Here is a 16,061-nt window from a genome sequence, read left to right as displayed (position 1 = left end):
CCTATAGCACTCCACAAACAAAGGGCTATCCAACGCAAAAAGAATTTTTCAGTTTGGACTGGTAGTTCCTGAGATTACCGCGTTCAAACAAACAAACAAACTCTTCAGCTTTATATAATAGTATAGATAGGTAATCGATATCGATTAAATTAACAAACAACGGGCTATTCGCCGATAGATGTCATTATTAAGTGATCATTAATTAATAAGTTAAGCTATTATAATTATTGTCCACTGTCTGGTATGTTGTAAATTTATATTTGCCTATTAAATATTTAGTTTAGTATGACCGAAAACCTAAAAGGGAAGCCGGTGGGAATCGGCTTGTATGGACGCTTCGCCACTGTTTTGTTGTATAATAATATAGGTCTAGAATTAACGTCTAAGTTTGGATTGTAAATAAAATATAACCTAAATTAAAGGTAAAACTTCAAAAATAATTATAATGAATAATGTAACGTTACAAACTCAGAATCGGTTGGAAATTTTCATTCGAACACAAATTACCATACAAATATCGTCCCTAATTTGTATGACTTTTCACATTTGAGCACGCTCGTCTCGCGCTTTACTAAATAAATTTGAATAAAGTTTGTCTTTAAAGATATAAATCGTTTTTGTTTATGAGCGCGCGCGCATTCCTTCCCATACACGTGTGTTTAGAAAACTGTGAAGTACTCGTCGATTGAGGTTTGCTTTCGAGTGTTCGAAATTTGAAGGAATTCATGTTTGGAATGTTGGGGAGAGTTTGTGCGTATGATATAAAAATGTATGAAACTATACAGATTTTGTTTTGCTTTGATGTTTTTGTGAGTGATTCTTTTTATTTTGCTACAGCGAAGATACAAATGATCGATTGATAATAAGAAATTGTAGACACAATATAAAAAACGTGTTTTTACGGATCGTTTAGTATATTTCGCATTATATTAATTTACGTTTTTTTTTTTGTTTCAGGTTTAGACAACCGGATATCAAACCCTAGAAGCTCAGTGTCGCCGTGAGTATATTTTTTATATTTTTGTTTCTGGTAACATTCCTGTTTTAAACGTATTTTAACCAGTATCGAAACATGAAGCCAAATTTGAAATTCTTCATTTATATATTGGCACAAACAAAATAAAATAAATATGTATAATGTCAATTATATAACACAATATGTATATATGTAGACGAGACGCGACGTCACAAATCCTTGGGAATTTCAATTGGACTGTATTGTTCTCAAGAATTACTTATGCTTCAATATTTAAAAGGCCATCATGTCTAAGCGACAAATATACCAAAAAAGAGTTATATCCATATTTGGAACCGCCAGATTTTTCTGCTTTGATTGAAGTAGGTCTTGTAACTTGAGGGCAATAATTTGTCATTAGACTATCTATACTAATATTATAAAGCAGGGCCCTTATTCTGTATGATAATGTAAACGCGTAACGCGGCCGTGTCATGTTATATCCGAGAAATGTGCGTGGAATGGTATTCTGTAAGTCAAATTTCTATAGTACTAAACATGACGCGTTATGTCACGTGCTTGTTACGCACTGTTAAAATAACGTGCGGGATAGAGAATAAGGCCCCTGAAGAGTTTGTTTCTTTGAACATGCTAATCTCAGGAACTACCTAACCGATTTTGTTTTTTATCTTTGGTAGTCTTAGTCAACTCTAATGCGTCGGTTCCTATGGTGAAGGTATAGTTTGATGGTTGTGATGATCAATGTCCAGGATTCGTTTCCCGTGTCATAACAGAGGATGATTTGGTTTCCAGTGACGTAGTGAACAAGGATCTCGGGCTTTCGGAGAGCGACGATGAGGTCGCCGCCGCGGGCCATCGACTCGGACCGTAAGTGTCTTAATGTGTTTGTTTCTAAAATAATTCATGTACAGTCAGCCGCAAAAGTAGCTACAAGCTACAGCGTAGATATTAATCGTTGTCTGTGAGTGGATTGGAAATTTATAAAAAAAATAATAAACTGTTATTCCTCTATTTAAAATTGCTAAGGTCCGGCGCAATGTTTAGAGTAACTAACGATGTGTTTTGTCCTCCAATTACTTTCTATTTCGCTATACATAAAATAAAAAAAAACACAAATTGAATTATGAATACATCAATTCTAACGATACTTATTATAACTATAAATTATTTTGTTGATATTTTCCCAGCCCGCTGTCACCCATCGGCTCGAACAGCCCCAGTTCGGGCAGTTCATCACAATCTGACTCGGAGACGGAGTCTTCGTCAGCGGAGTCTAGCGCGGCGCCGCCCGCCGCGCCGGAGCCCGCGCCCGCCGCCCCCACCGCCGCGCCGCCGGCGCCCACGCAGCGCTCCTCTTGGAGCCTCGTCAACTTCGTGCCGGCGCCTGCGCAGCCGCCAGATCAGCAGTATGACTCTGGCAACAAGCTGAGACATGTACTCGCCGGCGTTACAGGGAAATCGGTGAGTCCCTTGATCTTATCATCTACCAAGAAATCTGAATTGATGGTGCTAAAAAAGTCAGTTGAGGCAGACCTGGTTAAATTGTGCAATATTGTTTTATAAGCGATATTCTGCAAACATACAATAAATAATATAAAACATGAGCTATAGAAGCAAATACATCGCATTTTTTACACAAAACCAACTGTCGAGAATTATTTTAAAACATAAGCATAAAAATTGTCGAACGAATGAGGTATCTTATTCGCTGTAACGAGATAGCTTAGCAAGCGAATCAACAGTGTTTAGCGGATAAAAGGCGCCATCCTAAGCTTTCCCAGGTGTCGTGTGTCAAAAGATAGACAGTTCCCAGTACATGGGCGCCTTAGTAAGCGAAACTGTAGTGTGGTTACCAATGTAGTCGTTTGTGATCCCGCAGTCGATTCGGTTGTTGTTTTAGTTTCGCCTGTTGCAGTTACTAGTGGCGTCAATAGCTCAGTAATTTTTTTTGAGGTTTTCGACGTAGATTCATATTGTTACTTACAAAGTTCACTTAAAAAGATAAAAACTGAAGTGATTATCAATTTTGCATAAGATTTTATTAACCAAGTTTCAAAAGTTGACCAAATGGAAAATCAATTCGAACTCTTAGTAAGCCTTCTAAGACGCACCATAGCCGAACGGGAAGATGACATGAAACAGAAATGGATAAATCTGGCATTGCTGAAGTGTAACCTCAGATACGGTCTGGTTAACTTCGAAGATAGTTTGAAGTTCCATCTTCCCAAGGAAGACAGGCAGAACATTCTGAATGAATTCTGGAAGTTGAAGGATGTTTTGTGGCAGTCTGTTGGTGCTATACATGGGAATATGACTAATGTGTCCTCTTCGTCAGAGGTTAGAATTGCAAACGCTGTGTTCAAACAAAACTATCAAGGAGGTTCAAACAAAACTATTGAAATTTCAATAAAGCAATAGTCACGAGTGCATTAGTGAATAAAATTATTAATGAAATACACACGACCAGGGCTAGAAGAACGTTTACTTGAAATTTATTCTCAGTAAATGCAACTGCTTTTTATGTTTGGCCAGTCAAAGGCGCAGTTCGTACTTCTAAGTTCTGCACCTGATGTTTAGTGAAGTGAAGTTCCTTGACTAATAGTCTTTAATTATTACAATAACGATATATTCTTTTCAGAGCCCAATCTCGGAGATGTCGGACTCGGAGGCGTCCTCGCCGTCCCCCGAGGCGACGCGGCGGAGACGGTCCATAGCCAACCGGATCTCGGCCGCGTCCAGCGACGAGGATACGCCCAGGCATGCTACGGTTAGTACTGGAAGTGTACAGAAACTTAAGTCATCGTGCAATGCCAAAACTTGCCATATAATAGTAAACACTAGAATGAAACTAACAGTAACTAGATTCAGATATTTATGTTATCCAAAGATAAAGTATTAGCAATATAATTACTAAGAACAATGTTAAGATACCATATTTTAGGATATCTGTAATGCAGTACGTCAAGATATAATACGTCCAGTTTACTGAGCATACACCACTTCATACTCCATGTCTTCATTGATATACTTAATTAATTTGAGGAAGCCATCTAATTAATAATGTGTGTGTTACAGAACTCCCCGCGCGTGGTTGCCGCGGCGGCTCCTGCGCCGCTGAAGCGCGGGCGGCCCCCTAAGGCGCGCAACTCGGACGAGCGGCCCGCCAAGAAGAAGCGCGGCCGTCCGCCTAAGACTCGGCCTCCCTCCCCGCCGCCCGCGCCGGCGCCACCCCCTGCGCCTGTGCGTGCCCCCTCCCCGCCCCCCGACAGCGACGTCGAACCCGACCCCCCCGTGCACCACCCCACGCTGCAGGACACCAAGACACACATCTTCCGCAAGGTCAGTTTTACCATGTTCATTATAATCGCAAACCCATTGCAATCAGGACGCACGTTTATGGTTGTCTGTTTTTCTAGGTCTTTACCCCGAGAAAAGGAGACGAAGGCGGCGGAAAAGGTGGAAAGGGAGGAAAAGGGAAGGGAGGAAAGGCTAAAGGTCAAGTGACGATCATCGAGGTCACCGCACCGGAGTCGGGCGCTGACGACGACGATCGTCGGTATAGAGAGAGGTCTAATGAAAGGCGCAATGAAGAAGCTCTTGCAAGAGTCTCGCCTCCTCGCGAACCAGAGTCTGTCACCCGGCGGAGGGAAGCGGACAGGATCGCACAAGAGAGGATACAGGAGAGAGTGGCCATCGAGCGGGCTGACCATCGACGCTCCGCCGACAGGGTCGACCGCTCCATCACAGAACGGACGTCAAATGACCGGATACCGGAAAGGACGTCGTTCGAACGTGTTCCTACGGAAAGGGCAGTCAGCGATCGAATACCTACCGACAGGTTATCTAACGATCGAATACCCTCAGAGAGGACGTCCAATGATCGGATACCCTCAGAGAGATCGTCGAATGACCGATTATCGGACCGAATGGGTAGAGATAGGACTCCGTCAGACAGAATGTCGAACGATCGGTTACCTAGAGAAAGAACGCCGAACGATCGGTTGTCAGATCGGATGACGATCGAGAGAGTGCCCTCCGAAAGGATGTCGAATGAACGGCTAATGGTCGACCGGCTACCTGAAAGAATGTCGATCGACCGAGTCTCTAACGAGAGGATGTCGAGCGATCGGCTATCGGAGAGAATGGCGATCGATAGAACGCCGACCGATAGGCTGGAGCGGCCATCAGTCAGTGAGCGTTTGTCAACGGAAAGGCTGTCTGGTGGTCTCTCGTCAGATCGACACATGTCCGATCGGTTATCGGGCGAGAAGACATCGTTCGATCGGTTACCGAGTGAGAAACTATCACACGACCGGCTGTCGATAGATAAACCTCACGAGCGCGTGCCTTCAGAGAAAATTTCTCATGACCGTCTGGCAGAAAAGATGTCGGTGAGTCGATTACCGGACAACAGGATGTCCATCGATCGACTAACAGATAGTAAGATGTCGATCGACCGACTGACAGACAGCAAGATGTCTATCGACCGCCTACCGGAGAACAAGATAGATAGACTAACGGAGAATAGTAAAATGGATCGGTTGACGGATAGTAAAATGTCGATCGATCGGTTAACAGATAGTAAGATGTCGATAGACCGATTGACAGATAGTAAAGCGCCGTTGGACCGAGTAGAACGTATCGCAGCGGAGCGGTACGTGAAAGCGGAGGCTGACGTCGGCTCCGGCCTCAAGTCCGGCAGAGGGTCGGAGAGACTCGAGGAAGCGTCTTCTAACGGTTAGTAGTAACTTAGGCAGACTAACTCACACGCTATATAATGTGAGCTCTATATAGTGAGAAATTTATGTTCGCGAATGATTCATCTGTAGGTCGATGTGTAAATGCTCACATAAATCTTACCAAGTTAGTTTCTCTTGTGTATTTGAGTCGTGGTGTGTTGTGTTGTGTCCGTGTTGAGAGTGTTGTGGTGTTGCAGTGGTGGAGCGGCGCCGGTCGCGGCTGCTGGTGAAGATCCCGCTGTCGCTGCTCCGCGCGGAGCTGGTGAGCTCGCTGCAGCGCCGCACCAGGCCGCCGCCGCCGCCACACCACCACACGGTAACCACCTGCTCATACTGTCTACTGATCCACTAACTAAGAGTCACCGAAAACTCATATCAAATAATTATGATAGTTCTGTTTTCCTTTAAGAAAAACCCAGTCACGAAATATATTTGCCTGGGTTTTTCCCTCTTAAAAATTACTCAGTCGCAGCTCGGAGTCAGGGAATTGGTAGTGTGATACACCCGTGCCTCGGAAAGCACGTAAAGCCGTTGGTCCTGCGCCTGATCTCGCCAGTCATGTCGGATTGCCGTCTCACCTGAATATGAGAGTGAAGGAACAGAGAGTGCACCTGTGTATTGCACCACACACTTTTGTACTATAACATCTCCTGCGTACTTAGCTGATCTCCATTGAGATTGGCCGCCGTGGTCGAAATTCGACCAAGAGAGATACAATTTTAGATATTATAATATGTTTACAAAGATACATGAGTAAATAAAAACTAATTGAGTAATTAATTCTATACGAAATTGTATATGTTAATCTTCATAAGATATATTAATTAGATATTTAGAAACTAAATATTTGTTAAACTTTTCATCAGTGGAATTAGTTTAGAACGAACGTACGTATTATTTATTTTGATTAGAATCATGATGAAAACTGAACTGTGCAAATATTTAGTACTAACTTTTAACTTCAATCCACAACGATTGTTTGCGTAGAGTGTGGAGGTGGCCACGAACCACGAGCGGACCGGCGCGAGCACCGAACAGACGCCCATCTACTTCTCGTACTTCGAGCGGCTCCCCGCCGACGCGCTCTCCGACGAGGAGCGGGACCACAAGTAAGCCTCAATATTAATGTACCGAGAATCTATCATTTTTAGTCAGTGGACACTATCTTCACTCTATGTACCATCAGATGCTGTAGGGGGACTTTACCACCCCCAAAGCACTTATTTACACAGTGGTTTCTAGCCCTTTCAATATTGTTCCTGTTATTGTTATTACCCCTAAGATCTATGTGGAAAACTAACTTTACCCTGCTTCCAAATGTAATCGAAACAAACAATATAAGCAAATACAAACATTTATTAATCATAAATTGCACAAGAGCCTTACAATTTTAATGTCAGCGCTGTTCATTTTTTTAATTATTTTATGTGCCTATAATTAGGTTTGCGGCGATAGTCTACTTGGTTGTGGAACGGACTGCCGAGACGAATGTCCGCAGGTTCAAATCCCAAGGGCAGGACACATCTCTGACTTTTAAAAAAAATGATGTGTGTTCTTTGTGAATTATCGCTTGCTTTAACGGTGAAGGAAAACATCGTGAGGAAACCTGCATACCTGCGAAATTCTCTATAGGAATTTTCGAGGGTGTGTGAAGTCTACCAGCCCGCACTAGACCAGCGCGGTGGACTAAGGTTCAGTAGTAGAGGAGGCTCGTGCCCAACAGTGGGACTATATATAATACAGGACTGATATTATATATAATTAGGTTCTTTTTTAAATGAAAACGCTGATTTATCTCCACGGGGGTAATTACCTCCAGATTACGAACCCAGGCATTAATACAAACAAATCCCCAGGTACTACCTGGACGAGGCGACGCGCCTGCGCAACGCGGCCATGCGCGAGCAGGAGCCCCTCCCGCGCGTCATGCTGTACCTGGAGTCCGTGCTGTGCTTCGTGCTCACGGGCCGCGTGCTGGAGCTGGAGCTCGACACCAAGGGCGCCTTCACCATCTACCGCGAGACCATCGAGTACATCAAGTCCATCCACTCCATGCCGCAGCGCTTCCGCGCCTCGCCGCACGACACCTTCAACAAGCTCGATATACTCAGGTGAGGAGTTTGTTGACGAGACGAGCTTGCCGTTCGTCTGATGGTGAGCGATACGACCGCCCATAAACAGTAGAAGCGCCATCCAACACCTTGAACTACAAAACTTTGTTAAGGATATCGCAAAACGAACAGAAAAATACGAAACGAAACTGAAATCTGAAATAGCCGCGTGATCGTATGGTCGTGGTCACATGCCTTTGTACGTTTAGTGTCAAATTATATACACCTAGTGCTAAAGATACGATGTACGTTAAGTTATGAATGACCCAAGTCACGTATTTTCATTGTTCTTTATTTTATTTTATTAAGGAAAAACGAAACAGTTATGTTTGTGCATGCATTTTTTAGCCTCCTCAGAATTTACGCCTTGTTTGAGCCTCACTGTAATTACGATACTGGAGAAAGAACGTGACCCCTTCGACCAATCAAACTTTAAAGAATACCCTAATATTATTTTAATAATAAGTTTCGATATCATTTTCCAGCCTCCGCGTCCAAGCCCTCCTGTACCTGCGCATGTTTAAGATGTACAATCGCGAAGTGAAAGAGTACAACAAGGTGGTACACGAGTATCAGCAAAAGGTGAGTAAGGTAAACACGATTTTGTACTTATTTTCTATTAGAATTAAGTTCATCTCACTTTAACACGAATATCATTTGTAATTAATTCCAATAGATTTAACAGAATACTAAACCGCTCATTGTGATATTAACTCTTGATGCTAGCTGTACATACTCGTCGAGACACTAGAGCGTACTATGAATGGAATAAACACACTCTTGTTTTCTCTCGATATGTCTTGGCGAGTGTGTACACCGAGTTAAAAGCTTACCACGGTACTGTGGTATATGTAAAGTAATATTAGCATCACACAAGCAGGAAAAAGCACAGCATTTCAACATCATGCATTTGTTACTCTTATCGATAACATTATATTATACTTACGAAAGGAAAATCTAAATGAAATTATAAATATAAAAAAATATATAAGCTAACTGTATATACTATACGGTGCAATTAGCAACTCCGAATGAAGGTAGTTATGATTTGAGGATGTTTACTAAAACATGTTTGCTTTTGAGTCTGGTTCTTATAGTGACGACTTGCAAAGGATGATTATAACTTGCGAAGGATGATTATCTCTCGCCAGTCGACACAATTATGTCGGCCTGTGTCAAACCAGATATCTACAGGCTAATTTCGGAACGCAACACACATATTTAAGCCACGGGGGAGTCTTACACCTTGTGTACGACGGTCACTATCCGGGCGTATACAAATATCCCACCATTATCTAATATGACAAGTAGAGCTGTATTATCGATAAACGACTAAGTTATCTGTATGTGCTAGCCGGCGCTGGCGGAGTCGGTGTCGCCGCTGTCGCCGACGCCATCTCCGGCGGGCTCGGTGGGGTCGGTGGGGTCGGGCTCGGCGTCGTCGGGCTACTGCTCGCTGGCGCACTCGGTGCCTGCGCACGCGCACACGGCGCTGCTGCTGCTCACCAAGTACTACGCCTTCCTCTACGTCGCGCACGACCTGTGGGAGCAGGCCGACTCGCTCTGCAGGCTGCGCGCCAACCAAGGTACATCCAGATTTAGTACTACTTTTTATTTTAAGGTAGCTTAGAGAATTTTATTAGAGTTGTTATAATATCGATCGTCTTAATAATTACTTTTTTAGAGACGAAACGAAAATGTGATCACAGTTATAATCCTGAATATTAGCAACATTCATTACTTATTCACTATCGGCGAACCTTGTGAATTATCTCTATCGACTTTATTTGTAGTTTAAAATCAGATGAGAAAGGGCACTTATAACTTAACAATAAAAATGTGTCAATTTAGATTAAAGCACATTGTTGATAATATATACAATTTCCAGATCTGTTCATCTCCGTGGACCGTAAGTGCGGTCCCCTGTCCCTCTCGTCGACGTTCCGCCACCTCGTGCAGTACGTGCGGTACGCGATATCGCTGCTGAAGAACGCGCAGACCGAGTGACCCCACGCCTGACGCCGGCCCGCACTCCCGCGCCACCCCGCACACAAACATCGACAGATCACACACAACTTGCAAGGAACTTGACCTAGCGGTACGCCGACGTCGAGATTTTTGAATGTCAAATATCGATACGGCGATATGTGACTCGACATCGAACGACGTTTCAATTATCTGTCGTTATCGGGCTTATAGTGTAACGCCGTGCTACCTATGTAAAACAGTATTGTTATGTAAAACATACATCACATTATGATAAGGAACTGAAAACACTAGCAGGTTTGTCGATATCGATAGATCGATGACAATCGGTTACTCCTTTTAGCGCTATTTACGTACATTTCTTCTCGGTGTGAAGCTTTTTGTATTAAAACGCAGTAGAGACGCGCTTCAAACTTCCTGTAACATTATTTTCGATTCTCATTTCGTCTATCGTATCGATAAGCCTGTCGTGTTCTATGTCGATGACAGACCATGCCTTAATAATGGCAGCAAAGGGATACAAAAACGGGAACAGCATATAACCGAACACTGTCTTCGCATTTCACTCTTCCCAAAATCGATGACCAAAAAGTGTACAAAGGATATGTAAATAATGCTTCGTTGCCTAGCAACGGGTAAGCGTCGAGTCCGAACATTGGAACATTGACTCTGTAACTGTAAATTAAGTGATAGTATAATCATATCTTAAGTGTTTTTCTTTTGTAGTTATTTCTCTATCAGAAATGTAAATCGTCTTACCGTCGGGAACACATATACGAATTGCTCGTTAGCATAATGGGAGTTATACGAGGAAATATTTTGATTGCATGTGGGCCAAATCGAGTATATTGTTAATATCTCAACATGTATGGGAACACCCAGTAGAGTTTCGCAATAATTTAACAGTTCTTATTATACTTTGCTTGGTTGAATTTGCGTGTGTGTACTATGATGTGTGTTTATCGAATTTGTAGTCGGTTATGATTTAGTTCCGCTGATGGACTGTAACATGAAATTCAGGTGATGATCAAAAATGAATTCTCAAACAATATTTAAGAGTTAAGATGAAACACGCGAGCGTTTAGCTATCGGATTGCATAGATAAAACTATTTAAACTTGATTCAAAATAGCGTCCTGTCAATTTTAAACTGACAATGAGTAATGTCGTTTGTCGGTTGTAAAAAGCAAGTTCCGGAAGTGCTACGGGATTAATTACAAAACGGTTTAAGTACTTAGTTAACAGTCTTAACGCTTGTAACAAAATTCGACAGAACAATAATTTTCTCGGAAATTAAATAAATAATTTAATGAAGTATACAGAACAATAACTGAGCAAAACCCTGTTAAGTGTCTTGACGTGTAATATTAAAAAAGTTTTTTCTTATACATATCAAAATAATTTGGTGACAGAATCAGCGAAATGACGATTCGATAACAATTTACTTGTATGATTTCTTATGCTTAGGAAATTTAATATATGCGATCACTTATTTTTATTATCATATACCTAATTATTTTTGAGTGACAATAATGCACATATAGAGATGCTAGATTTGTTTAAATTGTAAAGAAGGTAATTCATACGTGTATAAAATAGGGGAGAATCAAAACGTGGAAGCGTAACGTGACTATAAATGGAACAATTGTTTCGATGTTTTCGTTTCGATAATAAAGTTCAAATGATGTTGTTTTGGACGCGCTATGAAGAGTACAATGTGGATCGCGCGGCCGGTCCGATGACCGGTCCGAGGTCCGGTCCGATGTCCGGTCCCGTCCGAGGTCCGGTCCGGTGTCGGGCCGGCGGTCGCGTCCGTTTACAAATTCGCCGTAACACCAATATATCTATTTCTGTCGGTTGTTCATCTTTATGTTGTGATTGTATATAATAATATATTATACATTTTGTAATGAATATACATGTTAGTGCCAGTTAGGGTTTTGTATGGACGTATACAGTGAGCGCGGGTGGGAGCGAGAGAGCGTGCCAGAGTGGGAGTGAGACGGACAGAATGGGAGTGCAGCGGACGTCGCGTCCTCACACGTCGTAACTCGCAACTGTTATAAAGGGTGACTCGAGATGCCTTGTACATAGTATATTGTAAGAAATGTGTAGTTTTCATTCTATATTTTAATTTATATTGTAAACTATATTTATAACTAAGCGGACAAGGAAATTAACATAATAATTGATATAATACGTGTGTGCGTGTCTGATGTGTGGATGTCGAGGCCTGGCGTGCGATTGAATGTTCACGGGGATGTTTTTAATAAGACAATTTGTTTATTTAAATGAATAAATATATATATGAATTTTGTAAACGTTGTTAGGCGAGCTTGCAGCGTTCACATTTAGTAGTAGTTTAGGTGTTAACTCGGCGAGCCGAAGCAATACGTGGCGGATCCTACGAGCCGCGCTAGTTACCGTCGCGGTCCCGTCGCGGTCCCGTCGCGGCCCCGTCGCGGCCACGCCAGCGCACTGCGCATGCGTTCACTACTTAATGTACGATTTGTCGACTGCGCACCCATTGTTACGTGTATTCATTTCACTCCAAATTTAAAATCAAGTATATCGCGCATCGATTTTGAAATGTTTACTCCATTTTAACATCGTCTTTTTCAGAGTATTCATTGAAAATTATGAACAAATATTATCATTTAATTATTTTTGTTTTATGTATTTAGTCGTCGTGTTATTATTTGCAATCTTAGTATATTTACGAATATTGTGATTTTTGTTGACAATATTTCTTCTATAAACGTATTTTATTAAAATTAAATTACATATCAGTCAAGTAAACAACTGCAAGAACAATTGATAATGTAATATTTTGTTTTGATTAATGCGAGACATTGTTTTCATAAAGATTGTATTATGACTACAAATATGCGGGTTTTGCGACCATGAATTAAAACCAAGTAAAAAAAATATATTTTTTGTATATACGTAACAATTAGCGTGCAATGCAACTCATAGTTGCAGTTTTAACACCAAACATTCAGCACATAATACTATCACAAAATCTAAGTGATTATTTAACGCAATCGGTACTTATTACCCGCACAAATGTTTATTACGTTTTAGTTCGTTATTTTATTTATTGTGCTCTTATATTTATTATCATTTTATTATACACAAAGCGATGGTTACTTAACAATTTTAAAATTAAGGCACAGTTTTATGTATTAAAGATCTGTTATATAAAAGTGCCAGCGTCTGTTTTTACGGTCATATTTTATTTAATAATAAATATGTATCAAACGCATGTTCATGGATTGTACTTTGTCTCTTCAAAATTGTTGAGAGACACAAAAAATATTTTTCGAAAATGGGTTAGACAAGTTGTAGAATTACTTATATTTATTGCTTATGTTAATTATCAAAAAATCACAATTGCATCTCGTTTGGAAACTCGCAACTATTGGATTTCTCTTTTTTTGTTAATGTTCTTAGTTCTTAAATTTGAGTTATTATAAATTTATTTGATTTTGTTTTGTTGCTTATTTAAACATTAAGCCGTAAGTTGTCTATCTTCCTATTACGTTATCGATAAAATCCTGTCTTTCATACACTAGAATCGATTGATAAATCGATTGCACTGTAAATTGATTAGTTTATTCCTATTATCTGATTTAGAGTTACCTTGTATCGATTTCTCGTGTATAATATCGAGAAGTGACATCGATTCTAATTCTGAATTTTAAATAATGTGCCCTAAAATTGAAACCAAATCCTATTGTCATTTTAATACTAAGTCGATGAACAAGTGTGAAGCGCTGGTTCGGAGCGTTGGACGATTGTTTTAGACAATTGTTTAATACTGTTTTCCTTTTTTAATGGTAGCATCTTGTGTTGATAGTATGTATAATTTGTTTTTTTTTTATTATTCGCGTTAAGAATTATGTATAAATTTGTTTTTCCTCTAATTTTATTATTTGTGTAACTATACCTTATGTTATTGATTATAGAATACAATAATTTTTATGTATGGATTATTTTTGTTTCTTTTGTTTTTTTCCTTTATTTCCTTTCGTGCGGACGGTTACGGCATGTAGATCAATTGTATTGAACGTTAATCGTAATTAGGCGCTAGATTAAATAATAATTGTCTTTGTCAATTTAAGTATTTTGTCAACGAGTCGTGAATGAATGAATGAACGGTTCGTAATTTGATGAAGATCATTTCTCACAGATAAAACCAACGCCTATTGACGATAGCCATTTTTATTGCGGATAACTTATTGTTCCTAATAGATAAGTGGATTGTTACCCGAATGGGGAAGCCCCGGTCCTACCACGTGCCTGCCTGTGTTGCCACTCTGCGAGAATCATAGCGAATGAGAAGTTTTGCAATAAGATTTCAGCATATGTGATAATTCAGTAATGCCTTAAGCAAGTGTCTTTCAGCTGCCAATTTAGAGATATAGGACGTTAATGTATCGTTATTATGAATTCACTACTTACCTATACATAGTTGGATGGATGACAGCTGTCTGCAATTGATGTGGTATTTTATTTGTATATAGGTCTATAATGACGGTGTTAGATAATAAATTGTCGAGAAATAAAAGTACAAAATATTGCAATCTTATGGATAGTGTTTTTGCTGAATTTACCTTTGTTATCTTCCCTATTGAAATACATACTTCCAGATGATTTAATTTAAATTTAGGCTGCTAGTTATCGATTTTATATGTTCTATATTTGAACTAAAAAATATATTAACTTAATTTTTAATATTGTAATTACAGATCGCGTATTCATTGCAATTAGTCGATTTTTTGTGGGGATGCACTATCAATTTCCCTACTGACAATATAAAAGCGAATTACTTCTTGTTAATTACTATTTCTTATTTAGCTTATCTTAATGTTTTGAAATAATTTAGGTAGTCAATATTTGTTAGTTTGGTGTGCACACGTTACAAGAAATCGGTTACGATTTTACTGAACAGCTCAAACTGGCTTATACCACAGATTGTAATTCCTTAAATCATAAATTATCAATTTATAACACAAAGCTAGAGATCTTTCGGTGTATATTGAGTTGTTCAGAACAGTAAAGATTTCTAGAAGTGTGTAGCCACAGGCCGGGATCAAACTAGTGTTGTCAAGATTGCTTGTAAAAACGTTTGCTCATGACGCGGCTGCGACCGTCTACGTCCCCTAGAATATGGCTTGACGTGACATATATCTGTGTGGTTTGTGATTGGTTGAGAAACCAACACATGATAAGACGTTGATCTCTGACCAATCATAATCGTCAAAATCAAATGATACCGAGCCCTAGATTGTTGTATAACTAATACGAGAGGAACGTGCGAGTCATTTGATTGATGTTTACGACCAATCACAATGAAACGACGCGATCGCCCTTGTCGCGTTTTTACACATTCTAAAGGAGTAGAGCTAAATTAATAACAGATGAGCACGTTTAACAAACAAACAAAAAGACAAACTAGTCTGAGCCCGGCCTTATAAAGGAGGAAAGGAAGCGACAGCGCGAGATATGCAAAGGTTTGTTTGTGAACGGCATTATATTTTAATACACTAAGTAATGAATTCATAATATAATAAAACACCAAATAACAGTTTTCAAAGTATCAATTAATACATGTCACGTATTATTAATAATAGTTAGTGTCGTGAGTCGTCCGTGTGTAGGATTTTGTCGAATCGCTGCAAGCTCTCGTTGTTACTGGCTGTTCACATAGTGTTGCCAAGAATATGGCGAGGCGCGAAAACTCTAGATTTTTTACTTGAGACAAGATTTAAATAACTTGTCATTACTATACAAATATTTCAAATAAAACTGATATTACAAACAAAATGTGTATGGAAAATGTTGCACTCTGGGAAATTTAGTTTTTTTTAAACCCCAAGACTTGTGATGGCAATATGCTATGAAATCAAAAAGCAAATAATACCATTATATTTCGAAGAAAGTTTTTCTAAATACCTGAATGTATAGTAATTATGCTGCTATGTGAACAGTCACTTGGCTGCTCATACTACGACAGAAGCGACATAGTCGTGTGCGGCGGCCGAAACGCAACGCGCTTTTGTATACGATAGGATAACGGTTTGGTGATAAAGCGGTTAATGTAAGGGATTAATATAACTACTATTAGAAACTTCTTCTTCATACTTATACTCACATTTAGAAATGAACCGCTATATCCTCCGAATTGTAGATCTTTTCTCCGAATCAACTGACTTAGGTAACATTAATTTGAAATTAAACACACCTG

The 16,061-nt window shown here is 40.0% G+C and overlaps 1 protein-coding gene across 8 annotated transcripts in view; it reads left to right on the top strand.

Moving 5' to 3' along the window:
* The window catches only part of LOC115441411 (AF4/FMR2 family member 3-like), a 259,154-nt gene extending 245,350 nt beyond the window's left edge, over positions 1–13,804 (top strand). For 7 of the 8 annotated variants that reach the window (XM_037447628.1, XM_037447626.1, XM_037447627.1 and 4 more), the window contains 12 exons: positions 958–1,000; positions 1,769–1,843; positions 2,164–2,437; positions 3,615–3,743; positions 4,052–4,315; positions 4,393–5,713; positions 5,913–6,031; positions 6,703–6,824; positions 7,572–7,826; positions 8,312–8,417; positions 9,181–9,412; positions 9,715–13,804. In XM_037447628.1, the coding sequence (XP_037303525.1) occupies positions 958–1,000; positions 1,769–1,843; positions 2,164–2,437; positions 3,615–3,743; positions 4,052–4,315; positions 4,393–5,713; positions 5,913–6,031; positions 6,703–6,824; positions 7,572–7,826; positions 8,312–8,417; positions 9,181–9,412; positions 9,715–9,833 (3,059 nt within the window). In that variant the 3' untranslated portion in view covers positions 9,834–13,804. The remainder of the gene's footprint in view (positions 1–957; positions 1,001–1,768; positions 1,844–2,163; positions 2,438–3,614; positions 3,744–4,051; positions 4,316–4,392; positions 5,714–5,912; positions 6,032–6,702; positions 6,825–7,571; positions 7,827–8,311; positions 8,418–9,180; positions 9,413–9,714) is intronic. The other variant, XM_030166173.2, reaches the window with a different exon arrangement.
* Positions 13,805–16,061: the final 2,257 nt, after the last annotated feature.

This window comes from Manduca sexta, chromosome 7, assembly GCF_014839805.1.
Source record: "Manduca sexta isolate Smith_Timp_Sample1 chromosome 7, JHU_Msex_v1.0, whole genome shotgun sequence".
Lineage (NCBI taxonomy): Eukaryota > Metazoa > Arthropoda > Insecta > Lepidoptera > Sphingidae > Manduca > Manduca sexta.
This window is presented reverse-complemented; position numbering and strand designations above follow the sequence as displayed.